At 47.7% G+C, this 19832-nt stretch overlaps 1 protein-coding gene across 1 annotated transcript in view; it reads left to right on the top strand.

The window, feature by feature from the left end:
- Nucleotides 1-19832, top strand: part of PHC2 (polyhomeotic homolog 2) — a 100667-nt gene that overhangs the window by 35209 nt on the left and 45626 nt on the right. The window contains exons 2-3 of the mRNA XM_068539454.1: nt 15565-15776; nt 18414-18572. Coding sequence (XP_068395555.1) covers nt 15624-15776; nt 18414-18572 — 312 coding nt within the window. The 5' untranslated portion in view covers nt 15565-15623. The remainder of the gene's footprint in view (nt 1-15564; nt 15777-18413; nt 18573-19832) is intronic.

The raw sequence follows: 19832 nt of genomic DNA, 5'->3' as shown, positions 1-19832 counted from the left end.
AGAGAGGGAGTGGAACAAAGAGAGATGAATGGGATGGTCTTGAAGGCGGGGACACCACGGCCACAAACCTGCATCCCACGGTAGGACAATCTGCTTTGGGTTGGGCTCTTTACTCAGTCAAGCCAATATTGGTACATTTTCCTTTCTTATAAGAATGACAAAGCTAGCAGTTCCTACAGACAGCAGGAACAGGAGCTATGGAAGCAACTCTGACATTTGAAGTGATTTTTAGAAGCAGGAGGTAGTGCTTAATATATGAGAGTGACTCCAAGTGACGATGAATAAATGAATGTGTCTGGAGAGTGTGTGTAGGCAGATAAGACCCCATTCGCGTGGCTGCAGAATGCCTGCAAAGAACAGACCTGAGAATGTGCATGTGAATGAGGCGTGTGACAGAGGAAATCCAAGCATGCTTTCAAATGTGGAAGGAAGCCCCATAAACTGAAGTTTGGGATTGTGTCTGTTATGACCCCACCGGTGTTTAGGCATGTGGTCCTACTGTTTTTCAACCAGGCAGTCCTCAGCCTACCCTTCTGCCTGGTTGGACTTGGCAGGTAAATGAAGAGTAACACGAAGAGAGCATTTGTGTGTGTGTGTGCGAGCGAGTGTCTGTGTGTACACATGTGCAGGTGCGCACGTGCACACGCATGCACTTTGGAGCACTTAGATCATTTTCAAGACTGTATACTCGAATAGCAGCATGGCAAGCCCTGACAAGTGTACAGTTACACCTGGACACTTCCACGGGGTAATGAATATCCATAGAGACCATGAGTACTTTCCTTTCACCTCCTGCTAGTCCCAGATGGCTTTCCCACCTCTAACCTCCCTTCTCTTGTCCTCCTTTTGAGTTCCCTAGCAATGACCCTGCCCTTACACTAGACCCTCCATTGCCGTGCTGCATACTTCATTGGCTGGCTACAACCCCAGGCAAGCTAATTGCCTTGTACCATTCAATGCCTGCCAGATTAATGACCCCTCCTGTGTCTGGTTGCCCACAGCCTCCTCTGAGATTCCTCTGTGTCCTCTCTCTGGCTTCTCTTTCCCTTCTACCCGCCTCCTCAGCTCAGTCTCTCTGAGCCTGACATCTGAGTTTTTAGAAGTCATTTAATTTAAATGCAAAAATAGAAGCACTGTCTTTTTTTTTTTTTTTTTTTTTTTGCCCTGATCAGTGGAGGTAGTCCCCTGCGCAATGGGAGGGGACCATTTTGTAACAGCGATACAAATATACAAATGTATCAGGAGCAAGACAGAATGTGTGCCAATAAGCAAGCGCAGAAGGGAACAGGCTCCCAAGCAGACAGCCCTCCACGGTGACTAACTACCCCCAGTGGGTGAGCCTAACAAGATTCGAAGCCCCTGCCCCAGGGGAAAAAGTCATCCTGAACTTACGGTGGCTCAAAGCCCCTTTCTGAGTACGTGCACTAAATAGCACGAACCTGGTGCAGGGCAACGTCAACACCCTATGTACAGATGTGACAGATGCTCTCCAAGACAGTGGTCCCTGGACCAGCAGTATCACAGATCTGCAGGTGGGGCCTGTAGTCTGTTTTGACAAATGCTCCAGGTGGATTCTCGTGTATGCTAAAGTTTGGGAACCACTGTGGGCCTGAAATTTTGCATTTTTAGTAAGTTCCCAGATGATACTGACCACTCTTTGAAAACCTCTGCTGTAAGAATAGAAAATGGAGGACAGCATGTAATGGGAAGGATCTCCTTCCACCTAGAATGCCCCCTCCCCACTTCCAAAGTCCCAATCAAACCCATCTTTGCAGGCCCACCCCAAATGAAACTTCTAGCTAATTCAAAAGGTAATAAGGTTATCACTTTACACCTTATTACATTTCAGGGATCAGCAAACTAGGAATGGTTGGGGGACGGGGGTCAAATAAGAGTATGCAACAGAGACCATATGTGGTCCTCAAAGCCTGAACTATTTACTAACTGGCCCATTACAGAAAAAGTTTGCCAGTTCCTGTTATATTTATTTATGTACTTTTCTTATTCCTCCTCATAAACTTTAACTCCAGAGTCAATATCTGAATCATTTTTGTATTTCATTCAGTCCCAAGCACATAATAATTGTTCAACAAACGGGGGAAGGATGGATGTTGGTTGGGCGAGCTAGTTTTGTGTTTAACCAGTGTTCTGAAAGTCCAACAAAAGAAATGATCAGCTTCTCTACTTAGCCACTTTGTGGCTGCCCCATCCATGAAATAAGAACAATAGTTTCTCATTTGAGTAGATGATGAGAATCAGGAAGTTCACACTAATGGAGTTTATTCTTTTTGTTGGTAACTAGAATGATGAAAACCAGTTAGGAGCTGACCTGCCTCTTGAAAAACAAGACTAGCATTTAGAACGTTCATAAATGGAAGTACTATAAAAATAAGCAAAAACTTACATTTTCACTTGGATTTCTGGTGTCCAGTAAAATATTTTCATGGTTATACACTACCAGAGTTAAAAGAGACCCTAGAGGCAAACGCTGCACGGATCACACCTGCCATGACTCACCCTCTGCTTGACTGCCTCTGCCGACTGGAAACTCACTTCTTCACAAACCAGCCCACTCCACTTTTAGCAACTCCAACCGTTAGTAAGCACTTTTTTCTGTTGAGTTGAAATCTATCTCCTTACAATTTCCACTCTGCAGTCCTATTCTAGCTATCAAAATTAGCTACCTAAGTTTTATAAATATGAGGAATAAAGTAGGGTAAACGTATACTTGACTGGAAAGAGTAGAAGATTGAGGGGGACCTACCCCATTTAGATAGTTTTCTTCTACAAACAGTAGTGAGATGGTTTAGAAATACAAGAAGCTAAAAGCCAGCAGATATGCCAAGAGAAGAAAAGCAAACTCATGGGTATAAAATGGGATAGAACATAACATTCCAAGTACAATAGGAAACAAAAGACTGGTGGTGACAGTAGATCACAGGCTGACCACAGACATGCCTTATGTGTGTGCTAGAGAGGAATGTTAATAGCAATTAGAGGCTATTATTTGGGACAAAGGAGGGAAAGGAGGCCCGGAGCTGGGCTGGCGGGGTGGGTCGGTTCTGGGGTTGTGGGGGGACTGTGCAATTGCTTTGTGATCCCAAAGCTATGAAACAGCTGCCAGGACAAGTTGCTGGGGCAGAGAAGCACAGCAAGAGAAAGCCTCTTAGGAATGGCCAAGTCCTTTAACTGGTGGGCTGGGCTGAAGCAGCGAGGGCCTAAGGAGGGGACCGTCCCAAAGAAGATGGGAAGAGAGGCGTGGAGGAAGGGGGCTAAAATCTCAAGTTGTACACCTGTTTACAATGTAATGTAGGCTTAGTACTAGTCCAGACACCTTGCAAACTGACAAACCAATCACTGCATGAAAAGTAGCTCCAAGAACAGTGTTTATTGATCACTTATTCTCTGGATTTCTGAAGCACTCTTACCGCACAGAGCTTGGAGCTGTGTGAGGCACTTAAGCTGGAAATAGCAGACGCTAATAAGCTTCTAGTCTCTCGCTTTCCCCCTTCCTTCACAGCACACGTGTGCATGAGTGCATATGCGTGAACATGCCCCTCTCATACACACACCACGCACACCATGGTTAAGTCTACCTGGTTACCACTTCTTCCAGTTTCACCTGTAGGTGGGGTGGGGTTTTTTTTCCTTCCCCCCGCCCCTTTTCTTAGGAAGGAAATTCCTAAAGTTTGAGAATGGGGCTTTTTGGACTCTGGGGAAGAACTTATAATCAAGCCTGGAATAAGAGTATGTTCAATAATTGTAAAGGATTAAAAGCCCAAATTTTCGAGCGTTTTCCCTTCTCCACGTTCAAGGTACCTCCCATATTTACAGTTCGGACTTGAGTTCTATTCTCAGACTGTTCTGGTTTATGCCACTTAATAGCTTTGTGATCTTGGGCAAGTCACTTGACCACTCAGCATCTGCTTCCTCAGCAGTAATTACTACTCCAAAACAATGCCAGAAAGAGTAAGCAGGCAGAGGGAGGCTAATAATTGTTAAATGCCTCTTCTGTGCCATTCACTGTGCTAGGTGCTTTGCTTGCATTTTGTTATTTGCTTTTCCCAATAACTCTTGAAAATCTGTATCATTAGCACTGTTTACAGATGAGGAAACTGAGGCTTGTGGATGTTAAGTAACCTGTCTAAGGTTTCCTAGCTAGAGCAGAGGCAAGAATCAAAGCAGCTTTCTCTGAATATGGAACTCGTCCTTTTTTCTTCTAAATCGAGCTGCCTCCCTGAGCCTGTGCCTGGCACATAGTGGGCTTTCGGGAAAGGTAGTTTTCCTTCATCCCTACTCCCCAAAGGACTGTGGGGCAGTTGTTTTTGTTTTGTATTACTTTTCAATTAGATTGTGCAAATGATTTTGTAAACACCGCCAGCAGGGCCAGGCTTATATCTAAGTAAGATAATATATCTGAAAATAGGAACAGGAAAGACCTACAAATGTTAAACACGCCCCAGTTATCACTCCAGGTGTGCAAGCCCTGGAAGAGTTACAGTTGACAGGCCCACCGTGGACTGACCCCCTGCTTGAGATAACGCCTGTGAGACAGTCTATCAGGAAGGCAATAGGAGCCAAATTTAATTGGTGAGAACTCACTGGCCCAGAGAGGCCTAGACTGGAGTGAGCACAAGTCATTCTGCCTCTTGTGTGTGGACTTGCAACCCTGGTTTCAGATCCTGCACCCGCCATTTGTAAGCTGCATGGCCTCACATAAGTTATTGGACCTCTCTGAACCACAGTTTTCTTGTGGGAAAAATGAAGACATAATCCCTGTGTCATAGGTTTGTTGTGAGGAATAAATGAAATCATGCATATCAAGCTCCTGTCCCTGAGCAAGTACCCCCAAAATGGCAAGAATTATTGGTTACCAGCACCAGGCCTAAAGCCACTGGCCTCCTAGTGGATAAAAGATCATTCACATACAGACCAAGAGTCTTCGTGACAGGAGGTACCACTTCTATCCCAGGGAACCTATCTTTCTATAATCTATCAAAGCCCCATTTCCTAATCTCCTCATAGGGGATGTAAAAGGAAACTCTAAAGGAGGAAGGCTACACTCTTGGAATAAGCTCTGGGGGGAGCGTGCTCAGGTGGCAGTGCCCCAGTATAGCCCCCGCTTCTCCAAGGTACTCTTGACCCTGGTGTTCACAGAGTGAGCTAACTTCTTAACCTCAAGTGCTACAAAGAGTCAAGAGATACCTGTAGAACCACTGGGTAGGTCTGAGGTATATCCAGTTTGGAGGGTAGGACAAGAAGAAGAGAAAAAAAGGCTGGTGAAGACTTTATAGATAAATTTCCATGCCCTTGAACAATTACCTTGAAAGCCTGGCTGTTTCCCACGATCCCTGTCCTGGCTTAGTTATGCTTGTCAAGAAGTAGCAGTGGCAGAAAGACTAGCCTACCATGGTTTAACCCAGCATCGGTCCAGTTCAAGGTTGAGATGGAGTAGCAGAAAATGGCATGCTCTGGAAATGGGGGAGGGAGGTGTGCATGTGTGCTCTGTGGAGAAACTTAGTACGGAGAGGCTTTTTATAGAGGTCTTTTTATAGCCTTGACTCCTGAGATTTCTCTCTATAAATCCCAGGAACGCAGAGCTCTACTAAAACTAAACAAGGAAGAATTGACTAAAACCATAGCATGAAGAATTTACTTTGTCACCAGACATACAAAAGAAGGTTTTTCTAAGTTTGAGGTTATTGATGGAAATTAAAGTGTCTTCCTCTCAAGAAATAGTCTTCTTTTACCCTACCCCAACCTACTCTCTCTCTATGCCATAATCTAGGTGGCTTCAAACAACAGAAATGCACTGTCCCATAGTTCTGGAGATTAGAAGTCCAATATCAAGGTCTTAATCCAGGTCAGTAGGGCCATGCTCCCTCTGACATACTTCCTTGTCTCTTCCCAGCTTCTGGTGGCCCTGGGTATCCCTTGGCTTATGAAAACATAACTCCAATCTCTGCCTCCATCTTCACATGGCTGTTTTCTCCTTGTGTATGTCTGCCTCTTCACACTGCATTCTTTTATAAGGACACCAGTCAGATTGGATTAGGGGCCTACCCTATGCCAGTATGACCTCATCTTAACTAATTACATCTACAATGACCCTGTTTCCAAATGAGGCCACATTCTGACATATTGGGGGTTAGGAACTGAACATCTTTTTGAGGGCACACAGTTCAGCCCATAACAGGCAATATTTGAAGTGAGAGAAAAAAGGACATGGATACAGTATATGATGGCTAGCTGGGAAATTAAAGAGATGGATGTCCTAACGTTAGGCACCAACTTAACATAATGATTGGATCCAAGTTTGTCTTCTGGGAAACCAGTAGAATAGCATCCCTCTTTAAACCCTGGAGTTAAGACTGAAGAACCTTTAATAATGTCAATAATAATAATAATTAATAATATCATGACAACAGCAGCTAACATTTTTTAAGTGTCTACTAAGTGCCCGTTACAGTTCTAACTGCTGTCTATGTATTAACCTATCTAATACTCCAAATAACCCTACAAGGTGGTGTTGTTGTCCCAGTTTTACAAGTAAGGAGACTGAAGCCTAGAGCGGCTTTCTAATTTGCTCAGAGTCAAACTGGGAAGCTGAAGGTTGAGCCCAGGCAGGCTGGCTCTAGAGCACGCGTTCTTGCTCAATATAGAGATGGGCTGTCTTTAAATCTTATGTTCCTAAAGAGCCTTCTGGAAAAGTGCCCTTTCAAAAAGAGGCAAACATTTAAACAGGTAAAACAGACCATGGTTTTTTATGAAGAGACTTTTGAGCGTGACTGTTACCGATGATAAAAATAACTTATGGGGTCCTCACTATTTAACATGCTTAAAGTGATCATTTTCCAAATCCCAAATCAGGCTCGCAGCCTTGCCATTCATCACATGCTTACTGTTTGCTAAGTATGGGCCTCATTGCTTTACAGACATCGCATTTAACCAGCCCATGAGGGAAATGGGGTCTCATTTCACTGCTGAAGAAATTGAGGCCCAAAAGATGACTTAACTTGCTCAAGGACACACGGCTAATGTGTGGCCTGGTTAGAATTTGAAGCCAGGTCTTTCTAACACCAAAGCCCATGCTGTTAGCCAACCTGCTGCAGGTACACGGTCAGCCATGTGGGTGTGGACAGGTCAGGGGCCCTGGAAACTACAGCCCGCAGGCCAAACCCGGCCCAGCTCCCTTTTTGTAACTAGTATTGTGTTGGAGCACAGCCCCACTCCACTTAGGACTTGTCTGTGGCTGCTTTTGCCCAGCAGAGTTGCGTGGTCACGGCAGAGCCTAAAATATTTGCTCTCAGGCCCGTTACAGAAGTGCCAGTCCCTGCCATAGACGATGCAGGCTGTACGGCTGCCCCGTCTTAGAACAGTGAGACTAAAGTGCCTCCACCGCAAAACACTCAGTGTTTACATAACGTGGCATTAACTGTATGTTCCGTCCACAAGAGATCAAATCCTTCTTGTTCCTCTTTACATTCTTCAGCCAACCAGCACCAGCTTGTTATGGAAACACTTGCTAAATTACAAAGAAAACAATGAGCTTTCAGAAAAAGTTTGTTCATTTAAATTTATGAGGTTCTGCCCTTAACCAGGTAACTGTGGTTAACGTCACCAATGATAGACCTATCGATAACATGTATCCCTTGAGATGAGGCGCTGGGAAGGACACGACATCACTTCTGTGGTATTTTTGCCCAAAAAAGGCTAACCTCGTTCTAATCATGAGAAAAAAAAAAAAAAAAATACACCAAACAAACTCAAATTGAGGGACAGTCTAGAGAATAATTGACCAGTACTCGTCAAAAATGTCAATGGCATGAAAGACAGGACAAGACTAAACTGGCACAGATTGGAGGAGACTAAGGAGGCATGACAACCAAATGCTATGTGATATCCTGGACCAGAAGAAGGACCAAATAAGGTCTGTAATTTGTTTAATAATAGTGTATCTATGTGACATTCCTGGTTTTAATCATTATACTGTGGTTCATAAGAGTATATCGGAACTCTTGGCTATTTTCCCAACTTTTCTGTAAGTCTAAAATTATTTCAAAGTACAAAGTAAAATAAATAAATGCATCCCAGGGCTTTCTTAAAAAATTTTTAAATTTATTTCTTGGGTTCTGTTTCACAATGAAATTGTTCGATTTTGATGGCTAGGACTGTGTGGTCAGTTTTAACTTCTCATCCTTCATTTCTGCTTTGTGAGCCCTCATTTATTTGCTTGGGTTTCTAGAGACACTAAAGGAGACAACATGCAGAGGACTGGGGAGAGAGAGGGAACTTTCTGCAGTGGTTTGAGCTGAATCCATTTGGACTGCTTCCAATGTATCAGTAACCTCAGACAGCTGCCAGAGGCATAATCAGATCAGTGCAAATCAGGACACTTAGGTTGATTCAGTAACTAAGGAGGCATAAGGAGGCCTCCCCTCAGGCCCCTGAGTCTAGAGAGCCTGAACACTTTGCTAATACTGACTTATTCCTGGACAGAGAAGCAGCCAGAGGAGAGGCAGAGCCATAGCAAAGAACAGCATCGCCTGCCTCTTCAAACTCTGTCCCCCGAGCCATTGCAGGGGTGATAACAGCAGCAGCCTCTGTGGGGGGGGGGGGGGAACTAGACCTCTCATCGCCTGTCAGTCTCCGCTTCCATAAGAGAAGCCCACCCCACTCTGCCCCAGGGCTTTAAGCTCCATTTGGAGGGCTCCGTTTTCAGTTTCTTTCCCCTCTACTTCCCTGGAACCTCTGTCACAGCTGTAATCCGCAGCAAATGGATTTCCCTGACCCTCGGGACAAAGGCCTAGTGTTCTCCAGACTTGGTGGCTCCTGGGAGGGCAGGACCATCAGCACTTCTCCAGCTGCCGGTCTCAGGCCCTCTGGGCAGCAGAGGCCTGTAATCAGATCCCTGTCTGGAGCTGGTTACAGTCAGCACATCACTCAAAGTGGTCCCTCGCGGTTGGGAGGGGAAAACTGACTAAAGTACGTACGAATCGCAGCCTTCCGAGCTCCGGCTCACACAAAACCACACAGTGAGTTGGAACCCAGAGAAAAACAGACTCTCAGTTCTAGACGTTATAGCCATTAATCAGATTTGGCTTGGGTTCATAGTGGGAGTCCACAGGGATGGGTGGCCTTGGGGGGAGAAGTAAGGAACTAGTTAGAAGGAGGAATAAGGGTAGGAATTAACAGGAAGTTCAATAGGGGTGTGTAAAATGCTTAAAGCCTAGCGAGTTTAAGTGTTCAGATTTTCTAATGTGGGGCCCCAGTTCGGGGTGCTAGGAGACTCCACATGTGCCTCGGGGGCCCTCACTGAGCCTTCAGAGCTTTGAGCCCACAGAGCAGAGCTTTGAGGCAGAAGGCCTTGAAAGCTTGGGTTCAAAGAGGGAAACTATAGTAGAAAAAGTTTGAAAGCTGCTGTATTGTTCCACGCTTCCTAATTAATTCTGTTTCTTTGCAACACAAGTTCCCTTCCACCAGGAGACCAGTGAGAAAGTGACATATGGCAGGACCCTAGCTTCAGATTTCCCCTTAGGGCAAACTCCAGCCCTCTGGTTGAGCAAATCCCCACCATGAGTCCAGCCGGTTTTCTGGGGGTGCCTCCGTGTTCATGCTGCTGCAGGACAGTCAGCGGAGCCCTATCTCCTTGAATGACTCACTTCCCCAAAAACTAGGGTTCTTTTGCATAGGAAAAACAAGGGAGATTGTGGTAATGTTCGGTTTCTTAAATTGACTGGTGGGTACACTTGTGTATTATCCTTTGTATATTATATATAGAGAGAGGTTATTTTGTAAGTATACAATATTTAATAGACATTAATTAATAATTAGGGATTAAATTCAGCAATCGCAATTCCTTAACTCCTCTGAAAATCTAGTATGCTCCAATATAGACTTTGGCCAATGTCACTGAAATAATTGCTCAAGGTGAGATCATGGGTGAGGTCTCAGAGGGTGTAGTGTGGGAAGAGCTCTGGCTTTGGCATCAGACTTGGTTTTGCATCCTAGTTCTGTGATGATCTTAGATAAGTTACTTTGATAAGTTCTTCATTGACAAAATTGGCATAATACCTACCCCATAAGGGAGGTCATGTGTATATATAAAGCACTTACTATATAGTGCTTGACACATAATAGGTGCTCAATAAATAATCAATATTATTAGTGTAGATACCATTGATGGAAGGTACTGAAATTAAATCACCAGCGCTATATGTTTTAAAGTAGTTGGCAAGAATTCTGAAGATGAGGTAGAAATTAAGCAGAGCTTTCCAGTGAGAGGTAGGATGGAGTACAGTGTGTTTCAAGCAATTTTGTTCAACAAACATTTATGGAATGAAACACTAGGTATATACGGGAAAACAGGATACGATCCCTATTCTCCAGGAGTTCAGAGTCTACTGGGGAAGACAGACACATAAGTAAATCACTTTCTTGTGATGACAAGTGCTAGGAGAGAGGTAAGCACAAAGTGTCTTGGGGTAAGTCAACCAACTGGATGGCTTTAAGAAAGAAATTAGGACCCAGTGTGAAGCAAGAGAAGTGTTAGAGGACGCTGCATTCAGTGAAGGTTTCACGGAAGAGACACAAGTTGTTCTGATGATCTAAGGAGCTGGTTAAGCGAAAAATGGAAGGCAGGCATTTCAGGGGAAGGGAACAACATGAGTAAAACCACAGAGGTAGGAAATAGCCAGTTTGGTGGTTCCTCAAAAGGCTAAACATTGAACTCCCATATGGTCCAGCACTTCCACTCTTAAGTATATACCCAAAAGAACTGAAAGCAAGGACTCAAACAGATACTTGTATACCAATGCTCATGGTAGTATTATTCACAATGGCCAGAATATGGAAACAACCCAAGTGTGCATCAGCAGATGAATGGATAAACAAAGTGTGATATATACATACAATGGAACATTATTCAGCCATAAAGAGGAATGAAATTCTGATACATGCTACAACATGGATGAACCTTGAAAACATTATGCTAAATGAAATAAGCCAGACACAAAAGGACAAATATTACATGATTCCACTTATATGAGATTTCTAGCATAGACATTCATGGAGACAGAAAGTAGATGAGAATTTACCAGGGGCTGGGCAGGGGGGGAGAGAGGAATGGGGAGTTATTGCTGAATGATGACAGAGTTTCTCTTTGGGGTGGTGAAAATTCTGGAAATAGATAGTGGTAATGGTTTCACAACATTATGAATGGGCAAGTTTTATGTTATATATGTTTTACCAGGATAAAAAAGTTAAGAAATAATGAAGGTGTACCTCTACCTCACACCATATACAATAATTAATTCAAAATGGATCAAAGACCTAAATGTAAAAATTAAAACTATAAAACTCTTTGAGAAGAACCTAGGTGTAAACCTTCAAAACATTGGATTAGGCAATGGCCTCTTAGATATGACAGCAACCATAAAGAAAAAGTTAAATTGGACTTCATCAAAATTAAAGAGCAAAGGAGGTAATCATGAGCACGTGGGTGTGTGGTCTCTGGGAGAAAAAAAGCAGATCTACCAAACCAGAGCAGTGAACTCACATTGTAGAATATAAGGTTAGAAAAGTGGGATGAAGCTAAGAGATTAATCCTAACCCACATATACCACCCCCAAATAGGTATTCTTATTACCCAGTTTTGCAGACTAGGAAACTAAAACTAAGAGAGGTAAACTGCATTGCCCAAGGCCATACAACTAGTCACAGTAGAGCTAGCATTCCCAGAGCTAGGATTGCCTGACTCCTAAGTCCATGCTCTGTCTCCTTCAGCACTTTGCCTCTCCTGGGAAGATTGAGAGACCAGAGAATGGGCAGAGGGAAGGGCTAGCCATCTGTTCCCCTACAGCAGTAACTACCCAGCAGAAGTGTCAATCTCGGAACTCACAAAGCCTAGAGTAACCTCCTCCACTTTCCCTCTGTCACACCGCACTCGCTCCTCAACACACCGCTCTTCTGAACACCAGCAGGTGTGGTCTCATGGCTCATTTGGCATAGGGTCGGCAATATTGTTTGTATCTTTAAATTTGTACTTCGTGCCCAGTCCCTACCAACTAAGGAACAGAGTCCAGAGTTAAGGAACAGGCTTCAAAGGATTCATGAACCTCTACAATTGTAAGTACATTTTTTTACACATCTGTGCATTTTCTTCCGGGCAAGAGGCCTTAGGTTTTACCGTTTCTAATATGCTTTCAAAAGTTATGAACCCGAAAAGGAGGATCCATGTCATCTCCCTCTTTTCAATTCCCAGTACTTAGCAAACATACCCCACATGCGGTAGATGTTCAGATTGTGGGAAAACTAGGAGCGTGTTTATTCGGGAACGTTCTAGAAGTGGTTGACAAGGAGTGGAAGGTGGGACTGGGCAGCTTTATGCTGTGAAAGCAGAGAAAGCGTGGGTTCAGGTAGCTCAAATGTTACCTCTCCTTTGAAGTGGTCCCTAGTCTTTTAGGCAGAGTCTGTCCTTCCCTCCTGTGTGCTTTGCAGGAGAGACTGAGAGGGAGCCAGAGAGAGAGAGTGCGTGTGCACTGGAGAGACAGCCGTAGCCATCAAAAGTGGGAGCTGGAACCGAGAGAACCGGCCAGCCAGCGAGAAGGGGAGGGGAGGGAGCATGCGCTGTCCGGAGAGTAAGGGCATGTGCATGGGAATGAAAGAGAGGACGTGCCTCATCAGGCCTGGGGGAGTGAGATGGCCAGGCAGGGGGACCACGGGAGAGGGGAGGGAGCTGGAGCCAGGGAATGGGGCCCAGAGTGAGCCGGCTGCAGCTGGGAGAGGGTCTGGGAGAGAGAAAAGAGGGCAGGAGTGGGGAGAGAGCTCATCTGAGTAACCAGAGCAGCCCTCCAGGGTCAATGGAATGAGGGCTAGAGGGCGGGGTGGGGGGGGGATATGCACGTGTCCAAGAGAATCAGACAGAGAGGTGAGTGTGAGCACACAGGAGGGTGGGGAAAGGGAGGGCGGGCGTGAGCACAGGGGTGAGAGAGGATAGGGCTGAGGAGGCAGCGGCAAGAATGGGAAAACCAGGGGCTGGGGGCAGAAATTAACAAGACAGAAGAGGGGGAAAGTGGAAGAGGGGGTGCAGAAGCCAAGAACGAGGTGATGAAGAGAGGAGGGAAAGGCATGCTTGTTAGCAGAAGGAAGGGGGCAGGCGGGCAAGAGACCTCAGGAAACATATTGTGTCCCCACGTTACTAAGGTCAGTCTGTCTGTCTGTCTGTCTGTCTCTCTCTCTCTCTCTCTCTTTCTCTCTCTCAGGGAGCAGTTGCTGTCTTGCCTGTGCAGTTTTTCCATAAACAAATGCCATACTTTCTTTAGAATGTTGTCTTGTTTTATTTCTCATCAAGGATTGAGTATACACTGTGCCCAAGATCTGCCCTAGCTGCTGCAAAAGAAAAAAAAAATAGAGCTGAGGCTTGATCATCCAGGATGTAGACTGCCCTCTCCTTAATTTGCTGTGGCTTCTGCCTTGTTTTATTTTATTTGTTTATGGTTATAAGGATCAATACTTCCGTTGAGATTTCCTAGGGTGGGATGCAAAGCAAGAACTGAAACCCAATTCTGATCGACAGTTTGGGAAAGGGAGGTGGGGCATTGAACTAAGAAGAGACTTTGGGATTCTGTGGGATATTCCAAGTTTGAATATAACTCCCATTTACTGATTTGTTGCTTGGTGAGCCTCAAAATTCCAGCGGAGCCTCACCTCGACAACTAGGTTGTCAGTTTCTGCAAGATCAGAATTATGCCTTCTACTGCTTTCTATCCAGCCAATGCTTCCTTCCATGGAGCATAAGATAAGGTAGATTCCAACTGAGCAGGGCACAGGTAATACTTGTAGAGTTTGCTGTTTCATCAACCTGCACCACCGTCATCATCATAAGCATCCTTAACGAGTGAGTAGCCAAAATGAGGCCCAGAGCTGAGTGCAGTTCAGGACAAAGAGAATTCATGGAGGATGGCCTTGCCCTGTGGCAGTCAAAGCAGACATATAAAAATTAGGGGAAATCACTGCTTAAGGACCCAGGTCATGAGTGCTGCTTGCTTTGCCTTGGAAGCCATAGGCCTCTGAACTTCAACTTGCTGCCTGCCCACTGGGAGTAACCTAGACTTCCTCACCCCCAACTTTCCTGTCTTTGAACCTTCATCTACACTTTTTGCAGCCCATGGTAAAAACCCACCCAGGCTGAGGAAGGCATCCTGAGGAATGCTGACAACCTCCAAATGGAGTGCATTGGGAAGAAGATGGCAGGACGTTAAGGACTATTTTAGTTCTTTGCACTAATGTTCTCAATACTGTGAAAAAATCATATTATTTTCTTCACTTATTAAGTTGGTATAATCTTCTGCAAGCAGAGAACTGAATGTCTATGATGGGATGACAAAGAAGTGTGGTTTTTAGGTGTAAGAAGGAATGGTTAGAAGGAAAAGCATATATATATATATATATATATATATATATATATATACATAAAAATTAGGATTTTAGGAATAGCATGAAAGAAGAAAAAGAGAGGAACTTGACCTAGGACATGGGCATGACCTTCCCACCACTCCTTCCTTCTCTCCCAGCCCTTCTCCACTCCTTGCCTCAAGGGGATGCGCAGTTTCCAGTTCTGAATCCCAATCATAGGCTGGTCCCTGAAGGAATTTCTGGCACTTCTACCCTTAGTGACTGGGATAGAAGTTCCAGGAGGCTCTGCCGGTTCCACCTTGGAAGAGGATTGATCTACTGGAACCGGACAGTGGGAAACAGGCTGGGGACAGTTTTCATAACCACAACAGCCAATGCATAAGGAACACTCAATATATGCTCGACACCCCACTAAGCGCTTTGTATTGTTAATTTACTTTATCCTCCCAACAATCCATACACTCTTGTGTCTGCCAGATTAAGACAGAAGGTTAGAGAAGTGTGACTTGCCAAGGTTTCCCAGCTGGTAAGTGGCAGAGCCAGGACTCAAACCTAAGTCCTTCTGACTCCAAAACCTGTGATTTTCACCAAATTGCTCAACGTGGTGCCCTGCTCAGCGTTAGATGAGAGCACTCAGTGAGTACTTCAGGAAGGAAACAGAATCCAAACATACTCGAAGCTCTTCTGGTTGGAAAACAAAACAAAATAAACACTGCAGTTTATTTTATTGCCTCTTTCTCTCATTCTGTTCTCTCTAGATTTTGGATCCCACTTCTTTCAAGAACTGCCTATATAAATATGGACAAATAATAATTTCTTTGATGTCCAGTTTCTCTACCCCAGTGATGAAAAGTTTGATGGTGTGAGGAATAGTCCCTAAGATCACTGCTAGGAAGCCCATCGCAGGGGATCCTCCTTGGCTGTTTTTCATCTCCTCTAGTAGAATAACAGTCGTAAAATTTAGATTCAGGCTGACCTGATTTCACGCCTCGCCTAGTGAGCCAAGCCTAGACCTGTCCTGATGGCAGGGGTGGCTCAAGACCTCAGTTCAGAAGTAGTCCCACACAGGCTGGTAGAGAGTGGATGCCTATGTGTGTATTCTCTAGAACGCGTTTGTGAAGCATTTCCCTTCTGCTTCTTCCCTCCCAGCACCTTCCCTCCCTGCTCATCTGCCACCTGAGCACCCTGACTGTGCCCTCCCGTAGGCCATGGAGAACGAGCTGCCAGGCCCCCATACGTCTAGCAGCGCGAGTGTCGCCAGCAGTACCAGCGGCGTCAGTAGCAGCAGTGGCGGCAGTGGCCGCCCCACAGGGCCCCAGATTTCTGTGTACAGTGGCATTCCTGACCGGCAGACTGTGCAGGTAAGACGCCACCTGATTAATCATCTCAGGGCTAGCCAGGAGGACGTGTTGGCATGGTCTGGTAGGACAGCCAGGGTGCTAAATCTAGAATGGGCATAAGGGCGTATGTCAGTGGGTAAATATTTGTGCATCATTAGAGGAGTAGTGATACTAGATGGATTCAATCAGGGAAGGTTGGGGAGAGTGGGAATACTTAGCAGATCCGAAAATTCCTTTCTTATCTGGTGACTCAGATCCCACAGTGCCGTTTGGGGAGGATAAACATGTGAAATCATAAAGGACACACAGGTGAAAACAGCAAAGAGAAAAAATGACTAGAATCTGCTCAGCCACAACCTAGATCCCCTACCCAAGTGACCACTGCCTTGTACCAAATCTAAGTTTCTTACCTATGGAGGACCAAAATAGAACCCCAAACAATCCTTTGTCTTTACAGCTTTTTGCCTTCTTCCCCAAAGCAGCGGTTTGCAAAGTGTCATCTATGAGGCCTTCCGGGTGACTACACACTCTTCCAAAATGCAGTCATGACCATGTTTTGCCATCTGCCATATGCCCCACACTGTCTGAAGCATTTTGCTTATTTATCTTTTTCTCCAGCTGTGAGGATGGTTATTATTAGGCACAATTCTGTAATTGAGAAAACTGAGGCTCAGAGAAGGTCGTGACTTATCCAGGGTCACCAGGTAAAGACAAAAAATCTGAACCCGAGTCCCCCCAAACCTGTCTTCTTATTCACTACGATGTCTGATTGAGGCTCCTGGATAAACTAGGCAGAAAAGAGAGACCACAGCCGAGAAGCGTTTATTCTAATAGCTTTGCTATTGCAGTTCGGATGTACTAGATGAGTGAGCGTATCCTGCTCTGGCCCTAGGCCCGGATTAGGGGATGGAGGAGAAGCCACAGCAGATGGTGAGAGAGCCTGAAAAGCCTAGTTAAAGGAGACCCCGTCAGTGACTCTGGAGTCTTCCCTCGCCCAGCTCTCTCTGCCTCACACTTAATAAAACCATGCTTCCATCCTTGCCGCCTCCCCCAGCCTCCTCCTCTGGCCCCTCTGCACATGAGTATTTTAGCACCAATTTCTAGCAGCTGATGTTAGGATGTGCCCTCCTGCCCCGCACCACAGTTCTAGGCAAAAGGGATTTGAGGTTTCTGCTCTGGCAAATGGAGTGACCTAAAGTTGTGTTCCGCACCCAAGCAGAACCATTGGGGTGCCTCCTATTTCTGTTCCTTGATATCCTCCAGTGAGAAAAAGTCCATGTCTACTACTGCTGTCTGGATGCTTGGGGGTGCTTTTAGGGGTCTAAGGAAAATAAAGAGGCCTAGATAAAGGGAATAAGAAAGAATTCCGGGGAGAACAAGAAATAAAAAGAACTGAGCTCATGTAAACCAGGACCCTCAGAGGGGAAAGTACACTGAAGGAAGTGGGTGGAGGAGTTGGGATGGGGGGTATCTGGGGAGACCCCAGAGCCCATGGAGAATCTGTGGTATCAGCCTGTTTTTACAGAACCCCAAATCTGAGCCCAGAGGTGGTTTTGTCCGAGAGCCGCCAGCCCCTAGAAGTCACGTTAAGCTGGAGAGAGCTAGACTAGAGGCTCACTTGCCTGGGGCAGAACCCAGGACAGGAGCAGCCCTGGAGCCAGGGCAGCAGAGCCAAGGGTGGGAAGTGGGCCAGAGCCTAGCGAGGGCCCTTGTAGGGCACCCCATGGGAAGACAGCAGGAGGGTGACCAGGTGAGAAGGGAGGAGAAATGTACGGGGCTAAGGAGAAGAAGGTAGAGGGTCTCAGGGCTGGAGGAAAGGCATTTGCTTTTCCTTGTTCCTGGGGGTGGAGGAGAGGCTTTGAGGGATGGGAGGGTGGGAGGGGATCAAAGAGCAGCCTTTTGTTGTTTCCCAGAGACTGTGGCTCAGCCAGTCCCATCGGGAAAGAGGGAACAGCAGTAAGGCCAGGGAGTGGGAGATGGTGGCTCAGAAGAGAGAGTGATAGAGAGAAGGAGGGAAAGAGTAAAAGAGGAAGGCAGTGTCCTTGTAGCTGCAGCGTCCCTGCCGTGCAAGGCCAGGGGGACCGTCTCCTGAGGGACCGATAGGACGTCCCAAGCAGCTGGGGGCAGCCCCTGCCGGAAGGGTGTTGCCCTTGAGCAGGTTTTAGTTTGGCTGGCTGTGTGTTCAAAGCTAGAATAGGCCCCGCTGCAGACTTGTCTCTTTCTTCCCACCCCGTCCTCCTCCCGGCCTTGTTGAACTTCGGTTCCCTCTGTCATCATCATCCCCGCGGTCCAGTTAGACTCATCTGAGGCTGCAGATCGGCGGGGAAGGGGGTACCTAACAAGCCTGGCGTGGGACCCAGTGTCACCGGAGGCTTGAAGGACTCCCGTCTCCTGAGCTCCCACTGCCCCGAGAGTTGGTGGTAGCGGCGCGTGTAGCCCATATCGGGGAGGAGCAGGGAGCACGTGTGCTGAGGAGAGCCGCTAGACAGGCAAGGCAGGAACGTGTAGAGCTTTGCACACAGTCGTCTCCCCGGCTCCCTGGTGAGTGGGGATCGCAGGCCTGGTCCTTATCTGAGCAGCTGGGGAGAGAAGGGGTTGAGCAGGCTTGGCTGCAGCGCTGGCTCTTCCCCCGCCACCCCCACGCCCCGCCCTCCGCAGGTGATCCAGCAAGCCCTGCACCGGCAGCCCAGCACGGCCGCCCAGTACCTGCAGCAGATGTACGCGGCCCAGCAGCAGCACCTCATGCTGCAGACGGCGGCCCTACAGCAGCAGCACCTCAGCAGCGCCCAGCTCCAGAGCCTCGCGGCCGTGCAGCAGGTAAGACGACGTCGCAGGAGCGCCGCAGATGCCCCTGAAGGAAGGGGCAGGAAAAGCAAGCACTGCACGCGTGTGCTCATGCGTCCTCACAGAACCACTGCAAAGTGGGTGTGATCGTCACCCCGAGTCCTCTGACAGACCAGGAAAGAGGTTCTGAGAGGCTAAGCGCCTCGCCCGAGGCCACACAGCTCTCAAGCAGGGCGTTTGGACCTCTCCGCCTGCCTCGCCCGAGGAGGGACTGGCGGGGGCCTGCCTCCCCACCTCACCACACTGCAGGGAGGGGGCCAAGGGTGCGAGGAGGTGTCCACAGGAGAAGGCCATTGCCCATTCCGCTTGCCTGTCTGCCCTCAGTGGCCGAGAAGTGCCCAGTCACGCATTTGACAGAATCTTTATGCACCTGCTGCATGCCAGAGTTCATGTCGGGCACCGAGCACGCCGTGGACCCTGTCCTCTTGCAGCCTGTAGTTGGGAGACAGCAAGTAGTCAGAAACACAAATAGATGAGGAGACAAAGTAGCTCACTACCAGAGTGCTGATAAGCTCTGCAGAAGAGAAGAGCAGCCTGCTGTGGCTGAGTAACAAGGAGGCCTGCCTTAAGCGTACAGCTGCTGGGGAGGGGGGAGCCTCAGCTGCTGGGGAGGGGGGAGCCTCAGCTGCTGGGGAGGGGGGAGCCTCAGCTGCTGGGGAGGGGGAGCCTCAGCTGCTGGGGAGCGGGGAGCCTCAGCTGCTGGGGAGCGGGAGCCTCAGCTGGTGGGGAGGGGGGAGCCTCAGCTGGTGGGGAGGGGGGAGCCTCAGCTGCCGGGGAGGGGGGAGCCTCAGCTGGTGGGGAAGGGGGAGCCTCAGCTGGTGGGGAGCGGGGAGCCTCAGCTGCCGGGGAGGGGGGAGCCTCAGCTGCCGGGGAGGGGGGAGCCTCAGCTGCCGGGGAGGGGGGAGCCTCAGCTGCCGGGGAGGGGGGAGCCTCAGCTGGTGGGGAGGGGGGAGCCTCAGCTGCCGGGGAGGGGGGAGCCTCAGCTGCCGGGGAGCGGGGAGCCTCAGCTGCCGGGGAGGGGGGAGCCTCAGCTGGTGGGGAAGGGGGAGCCTCAGCTGGTGGGGAGGGGGGAGCCTCAGCTGCCGGGGAGCGGGGAGCCTCAGCTGCCGGGGAGGGGGGAGCCTCAGCTGCCGGGGAGGGGGGAGCCTCAGCTGCTGGGGAGGGGGGAGCCTGTCTGCTGGAGGAACAGTGAAGCTGACACTGCGGGCTGAGAAGAAGCTGGCCACGGGGAGG

Source organism: Eschrichtius robustus, chromosome 3, assembly GCF_028021215.1.
Source record: "Eschrichtius robustus isolate mEscRob2 chromosome 3, mEscRob2.pri, whole genome shotgun sequence".
Classification (NCBI taxonomy): Eukaryota; Metazoa; Chordata; class Mammalia; order Artiodactyla; family Eschrichtiidae; genus Eschrichtius; species Eschrichtius robustus.
This window is presented reverse-complemented; position numbering and strand designations above follow the sequence as displayed.